Raw genomic sequence first — 23567 nt, forward strand, 5'->3', positions numbered from 1 at the left:
CATGTCTAAAACACCAAAAGCAATGGCAACAAAAGCCAAAATTGACAAATGGGATCAATTAAACTAAAGAGCTTCTGCACAGCAAAAGAAACTACCATCAGGGAGAACAGGCAACCTACAGAATGGGAGAAAATTTTTGCAATCTACCCATCTGATGAAGGCCTAATATCCAGAATCTATGAAGAACTCAAACAAATTTACAAGAAAAAAACAACCCCATCAAAAAGTGGGCAAAGGATATGAACAGATACTTCTCAAAAGAAGACATTTATGCAGCCAACAGACACAAGAAAAAATGCTCATCATCACTGGCCATCAGAGAAATGCAAATCAAAACCACAGTGAGATACCATCTCACGCCAGTTAGAATGACAATCATTAAAATGTCAGGAAACAACGGATGCTGGAGAGGATATGGAGAAATAGGCACACTTTTACACTGTTGTTGGGAGTGTAAATTAGTTCAACCATTGTGGAAGACAGTGTGGTGATCCCTCAAGGATCTAGAACTAGAAATACCATTTGACCCAGCAATCCTATTACTGGGTATGTACCCAAAGGATTACAAATCATGCTACTATAAAGACACATGCACACGTATGTTTATTGCAGCACTATTCACAATAGCAAAGACTTGGAACTAACCCTAATGTCCATCAATGATAGACTGGATTAAGAAAATGTGGCACACGTACACCATGGAATACTATGCAGCCATAAAAAGGATGAGTTCATGTCCTTTGTAGGGACATGGATGAAGCTGGAAACCAACATTCTTAGCAAACTATCACAAGAACAGAAAACCAAACACTGTATATTCTCACTCGTAGGTGGGAATTGACCAATGTGAACAGTTGGACACAGGGCAGGGAACATCACACACAGGAACCTGTCAGGGGTGGGGCCTGGGGGAGGGATAGCATTAGGAGATATACCTAATGTAAACAACGAGTTGATGGGTGCAGCAAACCAACATGGCACATGTATACCTATGTATCAAACCTGCACATTGTGCACATGTACCCTAGAAGTTACAATATAATAAAAAAATTTAAAAAAGAAAATTTATATATCCTTTCACACATCTTTAACACCAAATCTTATTCATTATTAATTAAAATTTAAATTATTTAAAAATTTTATTTATTTATTTTTTATTTGTGTGGGTACATAGTATGTGCATATATTTATGGGTTACATGATATATTTTGATACAGACATGCAATGCATAATAATCATATTGGTGTAAATGGGGTATCCATCACCTCAAGTATTTATCCTTTGGTTACAAGCTATCCAATTACACTCTTTCAGTTATTGAAAAAGGTATAATTAATTTTTTACCATAGTCACACTGTTGTGCTAGCAAATACTAGGTCTTATTCATTCTTTCTGTTTTTTGACCCATTAACCATCCCAACTTCTCCCTGTCTAGCCACTACCCTTCCCAGCATCTGGTAACCATCATTCTAGTTTTTATCTTCATGAGTTCAATTGTTTTAATTTTTAACACCCACAAATAAGTGAGAATGTGTGATGTTTGTCTTTCTGTGCCTGGCTTATTTTATTTAATATAATGACCTATAGTGCCATCTATGTTGTTGCAAAGGAAAGGATCTCATTCTTTTTTATGGCTGAATAGTAGTCAGTTGTGTATATGTACCACAATATCTTCATTGATTTGTTGATGGACCCTTAGGTTGCTTCCAAATCTTGGCTATTGTGAATAGGGCTGTAATAAACATGAGAGTACAGATATCTCTTCAATATACTGATTTCCTTTCTTTTTGGGTATATACCTAGGAGTGGGATTGCTAGATCATATGGTAGCTCTATTTTCAGTTTTTTGAGGAACTTCCAAACTGTTCTTTATAGTGGTTGTACTAACTTACATTACTACCAACAGTGTATGTGGGTTCCCGTTTCTCCATATCCTTGCCAGCATCTGTTATTGCCGGTCTTTGGATAAGAGCCATTTTAACTGGGGTGAGATGATATCTCACTGCGGTTTTGATACGCATTTCTCTGATGACCAATGATGTTGAGTGTCTTTTCATATATCTGTTTATCATTTGTATGTCTTCATTTGAGAAATCTCTATTCAAATCTTTTGTCTATTTTTGAATTGGATTATTAGGCATTTTCCTACAGAACTGTTTGAGCTCCTTATATATTCTGGTTATAAATTCCTTGTCAGACGGTGACATGGTTTGGTTCTGTGTCCCCACCCAAATCTCATATTCAACTGTAATTCCCAATGTTGGAGGTGGGGCCTGGTGGCAGGTGAATTTGTCTTGGAGTGATTTCTCATGGTTTAACTCCATCCCCATTGGAGCTGTTGTTGTGATAATGAATTCTTGTGAGATCTGGCTGTTTAAAAGTGTGTGGCACTCACCCCCCCACCCCAACCCTCCTTGATCCTGCTCCTGCCATGTAAGACACCTGTTTCTGATTTGCCTTCTGCCATGAGTAAAAGCTCCCTGAGGCCTTCCCAGAAGTAGATGCTGCTATGCTTCCTGTATGCCTGCCTGTGTATATGTACCACAATTTCTTTATCCATTAATAAGACAATTAAACCTCATTACTTTATAAATTATCCAGTCTCAGGTATGCTTTATAGCAGTGTGTGAACTGGCTAATATGACAAATTGGTATCAAGGAGTGTGGCATTGCTATAAAGATACCTGAAATTGTAGAAGTGGAACTGGGTAATGGGAACTGGGTAATGGGCAGAGGTTGGAAGAGTGTGGAAGGCTCAGAAGAAGACAGGAAGATGAGGGAAAGTATGTAACTTCCTAGAGACTGGTTGAATGGTTATGACCAAAATGCTGATAGTGATATGGACAGTGAAGGCCAGTCTCAGGAAGTCTCAGATGAAGATAAGAAACGTATTGGTCACTTTTATTATGAGATGATTTAGGGTATCTGATGGAAGAAATTTCTAAGCAGCAAAGAAATGAACTGAAACTGGAACTTATATTTAAAAGGGAAGCAAAGCATAAAAGTTTGGAAAATTTGCAGCCTGGTCATGTGGTAGAAAAGAAAAGGCCATTTTCAGAGGAGGAATTCAAGCTGGCTACAGAAATTTGCATAACCAAGAGAAAAGCAAGTGCTTATAGCCAAGACAATGAAAAAAAATGCCTTGAAGGCATTTCAGAGACTTGCTTGGCAGCTCCTTCCATCACAGGCCTGGAGGCCTAGCAGGGAAGAATCATTTCCTGAGCCAGGCCCAGGGCCCTGCTGCCCTGTGCAGCCTCAGGAGACTGCTTTCTGTATCCCAGCTGCTCCAACCCCAGCTATGGCTAAAAGGGGCCCAGATGCAGCTTGGGTAACTGCCTCAGAGGGTGAAAGCCATAAGCCATGGTGGCTTTCATGTTGTATTAAGCCTGTGGGTATGCAGAGTACAACAGTCGAGGCTTGGGAGCCTACATCTAGATTCCAGAAGATGTATGGAAAAGCTTGGATGCCCAGGCAGAAGCCTGCTGCAGGGGTGGAGCCCTCATGGAGAACCTCTACTAGGGCAGCATGGAGGGGAAATGTGGGGTTGGAGCAGTGTTGCACCAGTGTGCCCTGGATGTGAGACATTGGGATCAAAGAAGATTATTTTGGAGATTTAAGATGTAATAAATTTCTTTCTGGGTTTCAGACTTGTGTGAGGCCTGTAGTCCCTTATTTTGTATGATTTCTCCCTTTTGAAACAGGAGTGCTTATTAAATGCCTATATCCCCATTGTATCTTGGAAGTAACTAACTTGTTTTTTATTTTACAGGCTCTTAGGTGGAAAGGACTTTCCTTGTCTCAGATGAGACTTTGAAATTTGGACTTTTGAGTTAATGCTGGAATGAGTTAAGACTTTGGGGGCCTGTTGGGAAGGCCTGATTGTATTTTGCAATTTGAGAAAGAAATGAGTTTTGGGAGGGGCCAGGGGTGGAATGATATGGTTTGGATCTTTGTCTTCACCCAAGTTTCATGTTCAATTGTAATAGCCAATGTTGGAGAAGGGGCCTGATGGGAGATGATTGGATTATGGGGGCAGTTTCTCATGGTTTAATAGCACCCCTCCTGGAGCTGTCATCACAATAGTAATTATTGTGAGAACTGGTTGTTTAAAAGTGTATGGCACCTTCTGCCCCCTTGCTCCTGCTCTGGCCAGGTAAGACATGCTTGCTTCCCTTTTGCCTTTCTCAATAATTGAAAGTTTCCCGAGACTTTCCCAGAAACTGAGCAGATGCCAGCATCATGATTCCTGTATGGCCTTCAGAACTGTGAGCCAATTAAACCTCTTTTGAAACAAATTACCCAGTCTCACATATTTCTTTATAGCAGTGTGAGAACTGAGTAATGCAGATGGGTAGTTAACAAATATTTTCTCCCACTGGGTGGGTTGTCTCTTCATTTTATTGATTGTTTTTTTTTGTTTTGTCTTTGTTTTTTGTTTTTTGCTGTGCAGAAGCTTTTTAACTTGATTTTATATCATCTGTCAACTTTTGCTATGGTTTCCTATGCTTGTGAGTTATTACTCAAAGAGATCTTTGCCTAGTCCAATGTCCTGGAGAGTTTCCCCAATGTTTTCTTTCAGTAGTTTCTTAGTTTGACATCTTAGGTTGAATTCTTTAATCCATTTGGAATTGATTTTTCTACGTGGCAAGAGAGAGGAATCTAGTTCCATTCTTCTGAAAATGAGTATCCAGCTTTCTCAACATCATTTATTGAAGTGACTTTCTTTTCCCCACTGTATGTTTTTGGCATCTTTGCTGAAAATGATTTCACTTTAGGTGCGTGAATTTGTTTCTGGTTTCTCTATTCTGCTCCATTGGTCTGTGTGTCTGTTTTTATGGTGTTACCATGCTGTTTTAGTTACTATAGCTCTGTAATATAATTTGAAGTCAGGTATGTGATTCCTCCAGTTCTGTTCTTTTTCTTAGAATAGCTTTGGCTATTCTGGGTTTATTGTGGTTCCATATAAATTTGTAAATTTTTGTTCTGTTAAGAATGTCATTGTTACATTGACAGATATTACATTGAATTTGTAGATTGCTTTGAGTGCTATGAATATTCTAACAATATTAATTCTTTCCATTCATGATTGTGGAATACCTTTCTGATTTTTTTCTTCAATTTCTTACATCAATGTTTTATAGTTTTTATTGTAGAGATCATTCACTTCTTTGATTAAGTTAAACCCAGTTATTTTATTTGTAGCTACTGCAAATGGGGTTACTTTCTTGATTTATTTTTCAGATTGTTTTCTGTTGCCATATGGAAATGCTAATAGTTACTGTATGTTGATTTTGTATCCTGCAACTTTACTGAATTTGTATATTAGTTCTAATAGCTCTTTGGAGGAGATTTTAGGTTTTACCAAATATAAGATTACATCATCTGCAAACAAGGATAATTTTATTTTTCTTTTCCAATTTGGGTATGCTTTATTTGTTCCTCTTTTTCTGATTACTCTAGCTAGGATGTCCAGTACTATGCTGAATATCAGTGGCGAAAGTTGGCACCCTTGTCGTGTTCTTGATCTTAGAGAAACAACTTTCATTTTTTCTTCATTAAGTATGATACTAACTATGGGTCTGTCGTATATGGCTTTTATTATGTAAAGGTATGTTGCTGCTATTCCCAGTTTTTTGAGGGTTTTTATCATGAAGGGATGTTGGATTTCTTTCAAATGCTTTTTTAGCATCAATTGAAATAATCATATGATTTTAGTCTTTCATTCTCTTTATATGATGTATAACAATCATTGATTTGCATATCTTGAACTATCCTTCAATTAATGGGATAAATCCTACTTGGTGATCATGAATGATGTTTTTAATGTGTGATTGAATTCAGTTTGGAAGTATTTTATTGAGTATTTTTGTGTCAATATTCAACAAAGATATTCACCTATAGTTCTCCTTTTTTGATGTGTCTTTGTTTTTTTGTATCCGAGTAATACTGGCCTCATAGAATGAATTTAAAAGTGTCCCCTCTTCTTCTATTTTTCAGAATAGTGTGAGTAGGTTGGTATTAATTCTTCTTTATATGTTTGGTGGAATTCAGCAGTGAAACCATTGGGTGCCAGGCTTTTCTTTACTAAAAATCTTTCTATCATGGCTTCAATCTCATTACTTGTTATTGATCTGTCCAGGTTTTGGATTTATCCATGGTTCAATCTTGGTAACTTGTATTTGTGTAGGAATTCATCCATTTCTTCTAGATTTTCCAATTGGCATATGGTTGCTCACAGTAGCCACTAATGATCCTTTGAAATTCTTCAGTATCAATAGAAATGTCACATATTTCAACATTGATTTTATTTGGGTCTTCTCTCTTTTTCAGAATTAGTTTGACTAAAGGTTTGTTAATTTATCTTTTCAGAACACCAACTTTCTGTTTCATTGATCTTTTGTATTATTTTCTTCATTTCATATTTATTAATTTCAGCTCTGATATCATTTCTTTGAATAATTTTGTGTTTTGTTTGCTCTTGCTTTTCTAGTTCTTTTACTTTAATTTTAATTTTTTAATTTTTAATTTTTTGGGTACATAGTAGGTGTATATATTTATGGAGTACACGAGATGTTTTGATATAGGCATGCAATGTAAAATAAGCACATCTTTACAATAAATTATTAGGTTGCTTATTTGAAGTATTTTTTTATGTAGCACTTATAGCTATACACTTCCATCTTAGTAGTGCTTTTGCGGTATCTCATAGATTTTGGTATGTTGTGTTTCCATTATTGTTTGTTTCAAGCAATTTTTATATTCCCTTCCTAATTTCCTTACTGATCCACTGGTCATTCAGGAGCATATTGTTTAATTTCCATGTGTTTTTATAGTTTCCTAAATTTCTCTTGTCATTAATTTATAGTTTTATTCCATGTGGTTAGAGAAGATGCTTGATATTATTTCAATATTTTTAAAAATTTTTAAAGACTTGTTTTGTTACTGTACATATGGTCTATCCTTGAGAATGATCCATGTGCTGAGAAGAATGTGTATTCTGCAGCCACTGGATGAAATGTTCTGTAAATTTCTGTTAGTTCACTTTGGTCTATAGTGGAGATTATTTCTAATATTGCTTTGTTGATTTTCTTTCTGGAAGAACTGTCCAATGCTGAAAGTCGAGTGTTTGATGTCTCCAGCTATTATTGTATTCGGGCATCTGTCTCTCTTTAGCTCTAATAATATTTGTTTTATATATCTGGGTATTCCAGTGTTGGGTGCATTTACATTAAAAATTGTCATACTTTCTGACTGTATTGACACTTTCATCATTATAGAGTGTCTTTCTTTGTTCCTTCTTACAGAATTTTTTTCTTGAAATTTATTTTGTCTGATATTAGTGTAGCTACTCCTCCTCTTTTTTTGTTTCCATTGGTATGGAATATATTTTTATATCTTTTTGTATTCGATCCATGTGCACCTTTGTAGGGGAAGTGTGTTTCTTGCAGGCAACAGATAATTGGGTATTTTTTAAATCCGTTCAGTCAGTCTATGTGTTTTCACTTGAGCATTTAGTTCATTTCTGGTCAGTGTTATTGTTGATTGTAAGGATTTACTCCTGCCATTTTATTATTTGTTTCCCAGCTGATTTGTGTTTCCTCTTTCTTCTTTCCTTCCTTCCTGTCTTTCTTTTATTAAAGGTGATTTTCTTTGATTGCATGATTTAATTTCTTGCTTTTGCGTGTATCTATTGTATGCTTTTTGATTTGAGGTTACCATGAGGCTTACAACCTTACAAGAGGTTACTATCTTATAACCCATTATTTTTAGTTAGAAACTTTACACTGTTTGAATAAAAAACCTAACAAGCAAGCAAAAAGAAAATTATTAAAAACCATACATGTTGACTTTATTCCTCTTTTTAACTTTTTGTTGTTTCTACTTTTATCTTATTGTACTGTCTATGTCTTGAAAAGTTGTAATTATTGTTTATTTTTCCTTTTTTTTGAGACAGAGTCTCACTCTGTCACCCAGGCTGGAGTGCAGTGGCAAAATCATGGCTCACTACAATCTCTGCCTCCTGGGCTCAAGCAATCCTCCCACCTCAGCCTCCTGAGTAGCTGTGACTACAGGCATGTACCACTGTGCACAGCTAATTATTATTATTATTATTATTATTATTGCACTGACGGGGTTTTGCTACACTGCCCAGGCTGGTCTCGAACTCCTAAGCTGAAAAGATCCACCAGCCTTAGTCTCCCAAATTTCTAGGATTACAGGCGTGAGCCATTGTGCCCAGTCAAAATGTTGTAATTATTGTTTTTGATTGGTTCATCATTTAGTCTTTCTACTTTATATATATATATATACTTTAAGTTCTAGGGTACATGTGCACAACGTGCAGGTTCGTTACATATGTATACATGTGCCATGTTGGTTTGCTGCACCCATTAACTCATCATTTATATTAGTTATATCTCCTAAAGCTATCCCTCCCCCCTCTCCCCACCCCATGACAGGCCCTGATGTGTGATGTTCCCCTTCCTGTGTCCAAGTGTTCTCATTGTTCAATTCCCACCTATGAGTGAGAACATGCAGTGTTTGATTTTTTGTCCTTGCGATAGTTTGCTGAGAATGATGGCTTCCAGCTTCATCCATGTCCCTGCAAAGGACATGAACTCATCCTTTTTTATGGCTGCATAGTATTCCATGGTGTATATGTGCCACATTTTCTTAATCCAGTCTATCATTGATGGACATTTAAGGTAAGAGTAGTTTACACACCACAATCACAGTGCTACAATTTTTTTTTTCTGTGTACTCATTATCACCAGTTTACTTTGTATTTCAGATGATTTCTCATGGCTTATTAATGTTCGTTTATTTCTGACTGAAGTCCTCCTTTGAGCATTTCTTGTAGGACAGGTCTGGTGTTAATGAAATCTCTCAGCTTTTGTTTGTCTAGGAAAGTCTTTGTTTCTCTTTTATGTTTCAAGGATATTTTTGCTGAATACACTATTCTAGAGTAAAAGTTTTCTTCTTCCAGCACTGCTGGACTGTAAGGTTTCCACTAAAAAGTCTGCTGCCCGAGAGTCTTTCTCTCTTTACCTATTCCTGAAGGCCAATAACTGTGTTAAGATTTTCCCCTTTGATGCTATTTTCTAGATCTTGTAGGTGTACTTCATTGTTTTTTATTGTTTTTTATTCTGTCTCCTCTGGCTGTGTGTTTTCAAATAGACTGTATTTTCAAATAGCTCTACCTATTTGTCTCTACCTACCCCCAACCCCTGGAAGCCACTGACGTTTCTACTCTATCCATAGTTTTGCCTTTTCCATAATGTCCCATAGTTGGAATCATACAGTATGTAGCCTTTTCAGACTAGCTTATTTCACTTAATAGTAAGGATTTAAGTTTCCTCTATGTATTTTCATGGCTTAATAGCTCATTTCTTTTCAGTACCTAATAATATTTCATTTTTGGATGTACCACAGTTAATCTATTCATTCATGCACTGAAGGACATCTCATTTGCTTCCTAGTGTAGGCAGTTGTGAATAAAGCTGCTATAAACATCCATGTGCTGGTTTCTGTAGACATAAGTTTTTAACTCCTTTGGAGAAACACAAAGCAGCATGATTGCTGGGTAATATGGTATGAGTATGCTTCATTTTGTAAGAAACCACCAAACTGACTTCCAAAGTGGCTGTGCCATTTTGCATTTCCACCAGCAATGAATGACGTTCCTGTTGCTCTACATTCTCACCAGCATTTGCTGTTGTCAGTGTTCTGGATTTTGGTTATTCTAATAGTTGTGTAGTGGTATCTCATTGTTGTTTTCATTTACATTTCCATCATGACATATGAAGCTGAGCATCTTTTCAAATGTATATTTGCCAGCTGTATAACTTCTTTAATGAGGTAGGTTTTGGTTAAGATCTTTGGCCCATTTTTATTTGGTTGTTTGTTTCCCTATTGTTGAATTTTAAGTATTTGTATATTTTCTTATTGTTGAGTTTTAAGTATTTGTATATTTTGTTATTTGTATATTTTGTAAAACTGTCCCTTATCAGATATGTCTTTTGTAAACATTTTCTCCCAGTCTCTGGCTTCTCTTTTTATTCTCTTGACAGTGTCTTCTGCAGAGCTGAACTTTTAAATTTTATTTGGTAACAGATTTATTAAAGTATAATTCATATATTATACAATTTATTCCTTTAAAGGGTACAATCTAATAGTTTTTATCTGCACTATATTCAGTTATGTAATCATCACCACAACCAATTTTAGGACATTCTCACGACCCCATAAAGAAACCCCATACCCTTTAGTTCTCACCTCCCAAACCCTCTATTCTTTCCAAACCCTCACCACCAGCCTCTAGCAACTACCAGTCTACTCTTTATCTAAATAAATTTGCATATTCTGTGTAAGAAATTTGTTAATTTTAATGATGCTAAGGTTACTGATTATTTCTTTTATGGATTGTGGTTATGGTGTTTTATCTAAAATGTCATTGTTAAACTCTGAGTCACCTAGATTTTCTCCTATGGTATCTCCTAGGAGTTTCATAGTTTTGCATTTTAAATTAAGGTCAGTGATCCATTTTGAGTTAATTATTGTAATGGGTGTAAAATCTCATGTCTAGACTCATTTTTTTTACATGCAGGTATCCAGTTATTCCAGCACCATTTGTTAAAAGAACTATCTTATTAGCTCAATTGCCTTCATTATTAAAGGTCAGTTGACTGTACTAATGTAGGTCTATTTCTAGGCATTCTAGTCTGTTCCCTTGATCTATTTGTCTGTTCTTTCACCAATACCACACTGTCTTGATTTCTGTAGCTTTATAGTAAGCCTTGAAATTGGGTAGTGTCAGTCCTCCAACTCTGTTCTTTCCCTTCAATATTGTTTTATTTATTTTAAATGGTATGTTTAAACATTTTTATTTCCCATGTCTGTTACTAATATGTTCAAATACCATTCTATTTATATATTGATCTTGCAGGCAGTTATCTTGCTCAAACAATTTATTATTTAAAATAGTTTATTAGATTTTTTTTGTATTTTCTACATACATGTGTATTATTTACAATTGGTTACATTTAAATTTATTCCCCTCCAAAAATTATAACTTTATTTTATTTTTCTTCTTTTATATTGCCTAGAATATCTAGCACTATGTTGAGTAGAAAAGGTAATAGCAGGTATTCATGTTTCATTCCCATTGTCACAGGAAGAAGTTTAATATTTCACCACTAAGTATAGTGTTTGCTTTAGCTTTTTATATACCTCTTTTATCAGATTAAAGAGGCTCTTTTTTATTTCTAGTTTGCTAATTTTCAATCATGAAGGGAAGTTGAATTTATCACATTACTTTTCTTCATCTATTGAGATGATCATGTGATTTTTCTTCTTTCTTAAGTTAATGAGGCATATTACGTAGATTGCTTTCCAAGTGTTGAACCAACCCTGAATTCTTAGTGTTGGGAAAGGCAGTCTTGTGTATGCAGTCTTTTGACCCCCATTTGGCCATTTAAAATAGGCATTGGGACTAAAACATTTCCTTAGAAAGAGATAAGCAGCCTACACACCCTGTTCCAGGCTAGAAATATTTTTCTGTTTCAGACTTACTAAGTGTTCTTTTGTTTTACTAAGTGTATGCATCAGTGGCTCTCAGGCATGTCCTAGCTTTCTGTCTTTCAGACTGGGTTGGGGTGGGTGTGGATAAGGGTCCTTCCTCTAAGGCACAAGAAGGGTGTGCTTATCCAGTTGCTCTGTGTTGGTTGCTAGAGGGTATCGTCTAGCCATGGAGGGTACCAACACACGCTATTGAAGCTGATTTTGCTCTGTCTTTTTTCTATGTAAGTAAAGTGCTGTTTCATCCAGGGCTTGACTGCATTATGTTCTCCTTCATGACTCTGATAAAGCAATGCAATGGGCATATGTGATTAGAGTCAATTCCTGGGACTAGTAAGTGATGCCCAATGTTCTGCTTAACAGTTAGAATAACCCAACTTGGTCATAAAGTACTATCCTTTTTATATACTACTGGGTTTGGTTTGATACTACTTAGTTTAGCAACCTTGCTTCTGTTTTTCAAGAGATGAGATTGGCCTGTGTATTCCTTTTCTTGAAATGTACTCATCAAGCTTTGGAATGAACACTAAGCTGCCCTTGAAATGATTGAGAAATATCCTTTTTCTTCTATTATATAGAAGAATATGGGTAAAATTGGCATTATTTATTCTTTAAATGTTTGGTAAATTTTGCCAATGAAACAACCTGGGCCTATGGTTTACTTTGTGGGAAGGTTTTTATTTATATATACAATTAAAAATTTTTCTTATGTCTTTTAGTTCTGTACATATTTTAAACTCACAAGACACTTATTATTATTGTTTTACACATTGCTCAGATTTACTCAGATATTTGCCATTTCTGTTGTTCTTCACTTCTTGCTGCATCTCTTAGCTATAATCTCTTTTATTTTACCCGAAATACATCCTTCAGTATTTCAATTAGTGTGAAACTTTGGTGAATAATTCTCTTCTGTTTATATGAAAGTGTCTTTATTTCACATTAGTTTGTAAGGGATATTTTTGTTGGCTTTAGATTTCTATGCTGACAGTTATTATTTTAGCACAGTTGTATTCTATGCTGACAGTTATATTCTTTTAGAACATTGAAGCCATGTTTCCATTGTCTTCTGCCTCTCATTTGTTCTCATGTACAGTCAGCAATTTTTTTTTGCTACTCCTTTGATGATAATACGTCTATTTAATTTTTGTGTGCTTTTCTAGTCTTTAGTTTCCAGTCACATCTATTTTTTTAGGTAAGATTATTTTCAATTGAGTGCTAGACTTTGAGATGAAAATGTGGTACTAATAATGAGGCTCCAGATGATGCTATCTTTTTTCAAAGACATATAACTTTTGCTTTTGGAGCCTATCCAAGTCACCCTAAAGGTTCCTTTGGAGTCCATTCAAGTGTTGTTTTTCTTGTTTCTGGATTATAGCTGTTTGGAGAAATGATGCTATGTGACTTCCAAGATAAGGTCATAAAAGATGATCTAGTCTCCGCCTTGTTCATTGGGCTGTAAGCTGCAGTATGAGAAGATCAACTCTCCGAAGCTGCCATACCGTGAGAAAGTCATGTGGTGAGGCCATATTCAGGCACTCTAGTCAACATTTACATCTGAGCTTAATGTTTGAATCATCTCAACAAAGGCACCAGACACACAAATAAAGAAACCTCCAAATGGTTTTAGCCTGCAGCCATCAAGTGACTCCCAGCCTTCAAGTCTTTCCAGCTAAGGTCCTAATTACAGTAGAGAAGAGACAAGTAGTCACCTCTGTGCCCTGGCTGAATTCTTGACCTGCAGAATCTGTGAGTATAATAAAATGGTTGCTTCATGCCACTAAGCTTTGGGGTTGTTTGTTACACAACAATGGTAAAAGGAATGAGTGTTCTGGAGGTGTCAAAGGAAATAAGGAAATGAAAATGAATAAAAAGTATAAGATTGGAAGGAAAAAATAGAGCTGCCATTTTTTTATGGTTGATATTATTGTGTAAATAGAAAATGTAAAAGAATATACAGATAAACTATTAATATTCACATATGAGTTTAGAAAATTACTTGATACAAGGTCAACATACTATAATCAATTGTATTTGTATATTGCAGTTATAAACATTCTACCTTTTTAAAAGGAAATATAAAGGGCAATGAATAGTCAGGACACTTCATGAAGAAGACCAAAGTAGGAGAACTTGCCATATTACATTTCAAGATATTTAAATTTATAGTAAGTAATATAGTGTGGTAATGGCACAAGGGTAGACAAATAGACAAATGAAACAGAATACAGACACCAGAAACAGACTCATGCACGTATAATCATTTGATTTTTGACAAAGATGGTATTGCAAAGCAGTGGGAAAAGGGTGTAGTTTCAATTATTGGTGCTAGAATAATTGGATATCTATTTGAAAAAAAATTAAACTTGACATATATCTCAAACTTTACACACAAATCAATTCCAGGTGGATTGTAGATCTAAATGTCAAAAGCACCACAATAAAGCTTTTATAAATAAATGTAAGATAACATTTTCACGTTCTCAGGGTCTGTAAAGATTTCTTTAAAAATTCACAGAAAAGCATTAACCATAAAGAAAAATATTTTATATATGACTAATTAAAAATGTTAAAAAAAAGGCTAGCCTCAGGATAAAAGTTACTTGCAACACATAGGGACAAAAGGTTGCTATTAGGAATAGAGACCAAAGAAAAAAAAGAAAAATAGAAAAAGTTCTTAACAGATATTCCACAAAAGAAAATATATAAATGGCAGTAAATATATGAAAAGATGCACAACTTCTTAGTAATCAGGGAAATGTAAATTAAAACCACTATGAAATACTATTCCTCAGAAAATAAAAGGGCTAAAAGAGAAACAGTGTCCAGAATGAGGACCTTACACTACTTCATACAATGCTAGTCATACCATACTTGGATTATGACATTCAATTCTGGGACGACCTTTTGTAGAAGAGAGAAACTGACAAACTGAAACATATTTAGTGATGCCTCTAGAGATCACAGCATATGAAGAATGGCTAGAGAAACAAGAAATATTAAGTTGGAGAAGAGAAGGCTTCGTATTACAAGGATAAAGATGAGTTTATAATGGGTAATTATTAGAATCAAAGAAACATGAAAGGAAACAGATCTCAGCTTAATCTCAGAAAATAATTTTCTAATGTTTTAAGCTGACTAAAAGCAGAATGGAAATGCCTCTGGAATTTTCAGCTCACTGTAACTGGAGGTGTTCATAAGTAATTTCTGGACAACCACTCTATGGAGTTATTACTGGTAGGATGTGGTAGGGTTTTCTAGAGGGACAGAACGAATAGGATAGGTGTATATATAAAGGGGAATTTATTAAGAAGCATTGACTCACACGATCACAAGGTGAAGTCCCACATTAGGCTGTCTGCAAGCTGAGGAGCAAGAAAGCCAGTCCAAGTTCCAAAATCTCAAAAATAGGGAAGCCGACAGTGCAGCCTTCAGTCTGTGGTCGAAGGTCCAAGAGTCCCAAAGCTGAAGAACTTGGATTCCAATGTTCAAGGGCAGGAAGCATCTAGTACGGGAGAAAGATGTGGGCTGGGAGACTAAGCCAGTCTAGCCCTTCCACGTTCCTTTGCCTGCTTTTATCCTAGCAGTGCTGGAAGCTGATTAGATGGTACCCAGTCAGACTGAGAGTGGGTAAGCATCTCCCAGTCCACTGACTCATATGTTAATCTCCTTTGGCAACACCCTCACAGACACACTCAGGAACAATACTTTGCATCTTCAATCCAATCAAGTTGACACTCAATATTAGCCATCACAGAGGGTTAGACTGACTTCTGAGGTTTTAAGGGGTTTAAAATTCCACCCTATCCTTATCCTGTCTCTTTCTAATGATAACCAAATTTACTCACTCCTCCTCTGGAGTCAGTGATACCTAACGGAAGAGTGGGGCAGTAACCCTTACTCAAACTATCAGAAGATTTTGGAAATAGCTGTTGCTCTTGAGTAGAGCCTTATTTTTCCTTGAGACCATTTACTATTACTGCTCAGGGACAACTCATGAAATGACATTCTATCCCTCTGCTGGAATTCTGTAAAGAGCTAATAAAAATTACATCTCTAAGTCTGGCTTTTCAAAGCCTTGCACATTTTTTTCTATAGCTGAGTGGCGCCCTCTAGTGGCTTTAATCGTGAACGTACCATCTGGGGTGAAATCAGACCTCTGAACACAATACTTCCAGGACTCCCTCTGGTAAGGAGTCAATGTTGCTTCCTGCTGATGCACATCACTACATAGCAGGTGACTGAGACAGGATAAGAATTCTTAAGCATAACACTCTGTTACTTAACCTACCCTATCTCCTCTGCAGATACTCCCCTTCTGCTGGCACTTGAGGAGAACAACAGTATATCCTCCAATGTGTGGTAATTTTGTATGTGATTTACATATTTATGTGTTAATGTGTTGTGTGTTAATGGAGAAAAAATGTTGTATTACTGGTCTCCCATCTGCCAGAGGAGGCAGGAAGGTGGGCACTAGGGCATCATTGAGTGATGTTGGTGGTTCTTTTAAAAATCAAGGCTCTTTGAAGACCACCAAGACTCCAGGCATTCTTATTTTGCAAACGCGAAGATTTGTTTACGCTTTGTGTCCCCATCCAAATTTCATCTTGAATTGTAATCCTCATAATCCCCACATGTCTAGGGAGAGACCAGGTGGGAGGTGACTGGATCATGGGGGTGGTTTCCCCCATGCTGGCCTAGTGACAGTGAATGAGTTCTCATGAGATTTCATGGTTTTTTTGTTTGTTTTTTGTTTTTGTTTTGTTTTATTTTGTTTTGTTTTTTTTTGTTTTTGTTTTGTTTTATTTTGTTTTGTTTTTTGAGGAGTTTAGCTCTGTCGCCAGGCTGGAATTCAGTGGCGTGATCTCGGCTCACTGCAACCTCTGCCTCCCGGGTTCAAGCAATTCTCCCACCTCAGCCTCTTGGGTAGCTGGGATTATAGGTGGCCACCAACATGCCCAGCTAATTTTTGTATTTTTAGTAGAGACGGGGTTTCACCTTGTTGGCCAAGATGGTCTCAATCTCCTGACCTCATGATCTGCCCATCTCGGCCTCCCAAAGTGCTGGGATTACAGGCGTGAGCCACCATGCCTGGCTGATCTCATGGTTTTATAAGGAGGTCTTCCCCCATTGCTCCTCCCTCTTCTCTCTCCTGCTGCCATGTGAGAAGGTCCAAGCTTGCTTCCCCTTTGCCTTCCACCATGACTGTAAGTCTCCTGAGGCCTCCCCAGCTATGCAGAACTGTGAGTCAATTAAATCTCTTTCCTTTATAAATTACCCAGTCTTTGGTATTTCTTTATAGCAGTGTGAAACAGACTAATGCACACCACTTCACAGTGTATCAAACATAAAAATGCAAATGTACTTATAATCCTACTTAAATATAAATATTAAACATATTCTAAAATTTGTATAACTTTGTTTTAAAATTTAAAAAATTTTCAGCCACAAACAATTTATTAAAATATGCTTGACAGTGATTTCTCTGCAGAAACAGGAATTCTGCTTATGTGAGATAAAAATGTAAACTCCAAATTGTTTCCAAATGAAATGAAATTTTTACAAATAGTAAACTTAATATTCAATGAAGTTGACATGATAATGTTTTTCAGACAGTTCATTAAACATTTCTACACCGTAATTTTGTAGTGTTTTGTAGGTAAATAATATTTTAACTTTCTCAAAAGTTTAAAAGTAGGTAAAATTTCTGCTTCTGGAAAAGGTGGGGACTAGGTGATCTGGAACAACTCTCTTGATAAAGGGCATTTAAAATGTTGGAAGGTATTTTATAATACATGAAAAATATCAAAGACCTCAAGAGAAAAGTAAGGAATTATCGGGGCAAGAAAAGAGGATGAATTACAATTCCAAAGAGCTCAGTGATGATAAAGAGTGCTTCTGCTGAGGGGGTATTTGCTGATGAAGAAAATTCAGCTACTTTTGGTGTGGCAAATGAAAATAACTCATCTGGAGACTCTTAGTTCTGAGTGAGGGGTGAGAGCATAGCAGCGTCCACTTGAGAAGGGAAAGGGATGTCATACTACGGTAGTATAAGACAAATTATGTTCATTTTGCAAAATAAAAAAAACAGAAGAAAGAGTCTCCTGTTGCATAGGCCAAAAAGTGCAATAGCAGTAGCCCTGATGTTGGCAATGAGGAGGGTGACTGGATCATGCTGACTTACTTTTGCCTGATTATTTGTACAAAGATTTTGAGTTGTGTCTAGCAAAGGCAAAAGTTGGATAAGTGGAGAGGGCAGAAAAGGTTATGAGGATGTGGGGAGAAGGTGAAGAAAGAAACAGGAAGAGCAAAGGCATGAGAGTGACCATAAGCATGATTATTGCAGCGGGTAGTCAACAATGATTACATACATAGGGAAGTAGTTTGGGGGAGCACTAAGTAAGATTGTATGAATAGTGTGGGCCTAGACTATGGTGAAAATTGTTTAGCAACATAATTTAGGTTTAGTTCGATAGTCAATGGAAAGCTAATTTAAGTATTTCTGCCTACGTTGTCTTCAGTAATATAAGAAAGTGGTGTTTTAGGATGAAAAAATAGCTAACTTTTTCAGTACTTTCCTTCTTCCAGGCAGTGAGTTAACAGTAATAGTTAAGAAGGTGGCCTCTGGAGGCTACCAGCCTCCTGATACCAAAGCCTGGCAGAGACACAACAACAAAAAAGGAGAATTTTAGGCCAATATCTCTGATGAACATCGATGTGAAAATCCTCAGTAAAATACTGGCAAACAGAATCTAGTGGTACATCAAAAAGCTTATCCACCATGATCAAGTTGGCTTCATCCCTGGGATGCAAGGCTAGTTCAATATATGCAAATCAATTAAGGTAATCCATCACATAAACAGAACCAATGACAAAAACCAAACGATTATCTCAATAGATGCAGAAAAGGCCTTCGACAAAATTTAACAGCCCTTCATGCTAAAAACTCTCAATAAACTAGGTATGGATGGAACATATCTCAAAATAATGAGAGCTATTTATGACAAACCCACAGCCAATATCATACTGAATGGGCAAAAACTGGAAGCATTCCCTTTGAAAACTGGCACAAGACAAGGATGCCTTCTCTCACCACTCCTATTTAACATAGTGTTGGAAGCTCTGGCTAGGGCAAACAGGCAAGAGAAAGAAAGAAAGGGTATTCAATTAGGAAAAGAGGAAGTCAAATTGTCCCTGTTTGCAGATGTCATGATTGTATATTTAGAAAACCCCATTGTTTCAGCCCAAAATCTCCTTAAGCTGATAAGCAACTTCAGCAAAGTCTCAGGGTACAAAATCAATGTGCAAACATCACAAGCATACCTATACACCAATAACAGACAAACAGAGAGCCAAATCATGAGTGTAATCCCATTCACAATTGCTTCAAAGCTTCAAAAAGAATAAAATACCTAGGAATCCAACTTACAAGAGATGTGAAGGACCTCTTCAAGGAGAACTACAAACCACTGCTCAATGAAATAAAAGAGGACACAAACAAATGGAAGAACATTCTGTGCTCATGGATAGGAAGAATCAATATCGTGAAAATGGCCATACTGTTCAAAGTAATTTATAGATTCAATGCTATCCCCATCAAGCTACCAATGACTTTCTTCACAGAATTGGAAAAAACTACTTTAAAGTTCATATGGAACCAAAAAAGAGCCCACATGGCCAAGACAATCCTAAGCAAAAAGAACAAAGCTGGAGGCATCGTGCTACCTGACTTCAAACTGTACTACAAGGCTACAGTAATCAAAACAGCATGGTAGTGGTACCAAAACAGATATATAGACCAATGGAACAGAACAGAGGTCTCAGAAATAACACCACACGTCTACAACCATCTGATCTTTGACAAACCTGACAAAAACAAGCAATGGGGAAAGGATTCCCTATTTAATAAATGGTGCTGGGAAAACTGGCTAGCCATATGTAGAAAGCTGAAACTGGATCCTTTCCTTACACCGTATACAAAAATTGACTCAAGATGGATTAAAGATTTAAATGTAAGATCTAACACCATAAAAACCCTAGAAGAAGACCTAGGCAATACCATTCAGCACATAGGCATGGGCAAAGACTTCATGACTAAAACACTGACAGCAATGGCAACAAAAGCCAAAATAGACAAATGGGATCTAATTAAACTAAAGAGCTTCTGCACAGCAGAAGAAACTATCATCAGAGTGAACAGGCAACCTACAGAATGGGAGAAAATTTTTGCAATCTACTCATCTGACAAAGGGCTGATATCCAGAATCTATGAAGAACTTAAACAAATTTACAAGAAAAAAACAACCCCATCAAAATGTGGGCAAAGGATATGAACAGACATTTCTCAAAAGAAGACATTTATGCAGCCAACAGACATATGCAAAAATGTTCATCATCACTGGTCATGAGAGAAATGCGAATCAAAACCACAATGAGACACCATCTCATGCTAGTTAGAATGGCAATCATACAACAGATGCTGGAGAGTGTTTGGAGAAATAGGAATGCTTTTATACTGTTGTTGGGAGTGTAAATTAGTCCAACCATCGTGGAAGACAGTGTGGCGATCCCTCAAGGATCTAGAATTAGAAATATCATTTGACCCAGCAATCCCATTACTGAGCATATATCCAAAGGATTATAAATCTTTCTACAATAAAGACACATGCACACGTTTGTTTATTGCAGCACTATTCACAATAGCAAAGACTTGGAACCAACTCAAATGTCCCAGTGATAGACTGGATTAAGAAAATGTGGCACATGTACACCAAGGAATACTATGCAGCCATAAAAAAGGATGAGTTCATGTCCTTTGCAGGGACATGGATGAAGCTGGAAACCATCATTCTAAGCAAACTATCACAAGGACAGAAAACCAAACACTGCATGTTCTCACTCATATGTGGGAGTTGAACAATGAGAACACATGGACACAGGACAGGGAACATCACATGCCAGGGCCGGTCGGGGGTGGGGGGCTGGGAGAGTGATAGCATTAGGATAAATACCTAATGTAAATGACGAGTTGATGGGTGCAGCAAACCAACATGGCACATGTATACCTATGTAACAAACCTGCACATTGTGCACATGTACCCTAGAATTTAAAGTATAATAAAGAAATAAGAAGGTGGCCTCTGGAGTTTCTGACTCTGGAATGTACTAACTATATGATTTTAGGAAAACTATTTTTCTGAGTTTCAGTTTCTTCATCTGTAAAATTAATGTAATAGTACCCACCTCTTGAGGTTGTTTTAAGGACAACATGTAAAGAGATTAATTTGGAATTAGTATTTAAGACAGATTGTAGAAGGAAAAACCTGTGGGTAGGGAACAGTTAGAAAGCTATTGTAATCACTGAGCCTAGGCAAAGACAGTAAACCACTAGACTGGAGACAGTGGAAAAACAGCAAAGGAAAAGAAGTAGGACAAGCGACTGACTCCTTCTCTCCACTCTCATTCATCTTGCAAATTCCTTTTTTTCTGTTCATTTAACATAATCTGGGAACCTAAAACTACACTTTGAAGTATATGGTCTGTCTCTGGACATTATCAACTGTTTGCTCATTTCCTTAGAGCTACAAATAACCATCTGATCTCTCTCTTCACCATTTCAACATCTGCAATATGTTCTCCCAAATCCCCTAATTCAGTCAGTTAAAAAGCAAAACAAAACAAAAATCATCCATCTTTTTACACAATATTTTCAATCTTTTCTTTGTAATTTCTTCCTTCATTCTTAAACTTGCCAATCAGGCCTCCTGCAAATTCCCACGGAAGCAGGGTTCCCTAATTTAACAAAACACAAAATTCAAAAAGAAAACCAATCCTGCCACTTCTGGGCTTAAAGAAACCTGAAACTTTCCTTCAAAACTCTGCGGCATTGCCCAGTACTTTAGTGCCTAATTCCTACAACGAGCTAAGATGAGAAAAATCACTACGTAATAGGAATCTTAAAATGCGCAAGGCTTTGAGAACATGGGTTTTCAACATACAGCTTGCTCTTTCAGGATCTGTCTTCTTATTTGCATATATTTCTGAGCAGGAAGTTATGCGCAGTACTTTTAGTCTCCGCGTGAAAAGGTCCTTCATGCTAATCTAATTCAATTCAGTTCTCCTTTTTCTTTCTTCTTCTCCTCGCCCTCTTCTCAGGGAAGGAATCGTCAAAAATCAGTGTTTCAACAGATCTCGCGGTGCTATTCGAGATTCCCCTATTTAAAAAAAATAGAATTGATGCAAACAGCGTGTTCCTTCCGGGGTTTTGGGCTGGAACTGCAGCGCTTAGAGAGCCCTGTGGAAGCTGCTAAAGGCGGAGGCGGGGCTCTGGCGAGTTCCCCTTCCACCTTCCCCCACCCTTCTCTGCCAACCGCTGTTTCAGCCCCTAGCTGGATTCCAGCCATTGCTGCAGCTGCTCTACAGCCCTTTTCAGGACCCAAACAACCGCAGCCGCTGTTTCCAGGATGGTGATCCGTGTATATATTGCATCTTCCTCCGGCTCTACAGCGGTAAGGAGAGTGGGGAGTCCACCTTTGTTGTTTTTCTACACACCAGTCCTCTGCTGCCCCAGAACCATTAAAATGCAGAAGTTCCTCTGGCAGCTTCTCCTTCGGAAGACTCATGCATCCCCCACCCCACCCCTCTTCTTCCCTTTTTTCTCTTTGTTGCATCGATTTCATTTTTTTTCCCCGTGGAGTTCAGCTTTGTTTGCTTCGTGACGTTGGGGGGCACATTTCTCCTTTGAAGGAAAACGAAAGCTACCAAGTTTTGGGAGATGGGATATGGTGCTATACGGTCTTTAGGGTTACGTGAAGTCAAGTAAAATCGCACACTGATGAGTTTCAAGAGTGAGGCATTTGGTGAATACGCCCTAAGTACTGAGGCAAGGAGGAGTGCACTTCTGTAAAGGATGGGGGTACACGTGCTGTAACTGGTGGGGATTGAGTGGAGGCCTACCGAGGCATTGTAATTATTCTGGGTGAGTGAGACCCTGGTAATAGAGTTATTTTGAGAGTGTGTAGAAGAAAGTGGTTAACTTGAGCTTAAAGGCCTGTTAGAACTAGACAAATAGGGAGGGGAAGTTGGGAACAATGATGTAAATTTTTTTTTAACTTAATATGACAAGAGATTCAGTCTTCCCCCGTATTGTCCCTTATTTTGACTTTTTCTATTCTTTCAAAATGTTTTACTTTTAAATTTCTCTCACTGCTTCAAATATATTGGGAACTGGATAGGGAGCTCAGTGGCTTCTTGTGTAGTGGCAGGCTGAGTTGCTGCTGCTTCAAATGATAGGACTTTCTCTTTCATGGATTCACTTACTCTTAATTTAGAATAACACATTTTCAGCAGCTGTCCGGAGAATATGATAAACTGGGGTGCAAGACGAGTGTATATCCATGATAAATGAAAGTGCTTCTGCTTTTTACAACTCAAGAGAAAGGCAGACAGTGGCAAGAACAGATACTGTGGGTTCAGGTTGTAGGGTATAGGAACCCCTTCCCTCTTCTTGAGCTTTAGAGCAGCAGCTAATCCAGGTTGTTGTGTGTTTTTATTTTTTTTGACTTGTTTATTTACACCTGAGAGGATGTGGAATGGAAGTGGAAGTTATGTTAAATCACAAGAACCTTGATATTTGAACTTCGTCTTCTCTGGCCACCATATGTGGATATGTTTATGCAATTTTGGAATATCAGAAAATTTAATCTTACATTTTTTGAGTAAGTTTAGGTTGAAAAAAAGAACACCTTTTATATTTCCTTTGGACCTAGTTTTATGAGCCTCTTGCTTTATTATTTTCCATACATACTGTCTAATATTTCAAAGTAAAATTTGAGTTGCTCAGAGTCTCAACTCAATCCAGTAATTGTAAAGTCCAGCTTAATGCCTTCAGTTAAACCCCTAATGAGACTGAACAGATCAGGCAGTTAGTTTTGCTTTGAGAGTCATACAGTTTCAATACTGTTATTTATTCTTTGCTTTCTCCTTCCTCT

General features: G+C 37.1%; 2 protein-coding genes across 7 annotated transcripts in view; one reads left to right on the forward strand and one right to left on the reverse strand.

Moving 5' to 3' along the window:
• The window catches only part of HMGN5 (high mobility group nucleosome binding domain 5), an 87159-nt gene extending 65404 nt beyond the window's left edge, over positions 1 to 21755 (reverse strand). For 4 of the 6 annotated variants that reach the window (XM_063635344.1, XM_063635343.1, XM_063635342.1 and 1 more), the window contains exons 1-2: positions 21576 to 21755; positions 14903 to 15082 (exon numbers count right to left, since the gene is read on the reverse strand). The gene's annotated coding sequence lies outside the window, so the exon portion shown is untranslated. The remainder of the gene's footprint in view (positions 1 to 14902; positions 15083 to 21575) is intronic. The other 2 variants (XM_055267004.2, XM_055267003.2) reach the window with 1 other exon arrangement.
• The window catches only part of SH3BGRL (SH3 domain binding glutamate rich protein like), a 101055-nt gene continuing 99099 nt past the window's right edge, over positions 21612 to 23567 (forward strand). The window contains exon 1 of the mRNA XM_055267005.2: positions 21612 to 22085. Within this exon, the coding sequence (XP_055122980.1) occupies positions 22041 to 22085 (45 nt within the window). The 5' untranslated portion in view covers positions 21612 to 22040. The remainder of the gene's footprint in view (positions 22086 to 23567) is intronic.

Source organism: Symphalangus syndactylus, chromosome X, assembly GCF_028878055.3.
Source record: "Symphalangus syndactylus isolate Jambi chromosome X, NHGRI_mSymSyn1-v2.1_pri, whole genome shotgun sequence".
Taxonomy (NCBI): Eukaryota; Metazoa; Chordata; class Mammalia; order Primates; family Hylobatidae; genus Symphalangus; species Symphalangus syndactylus.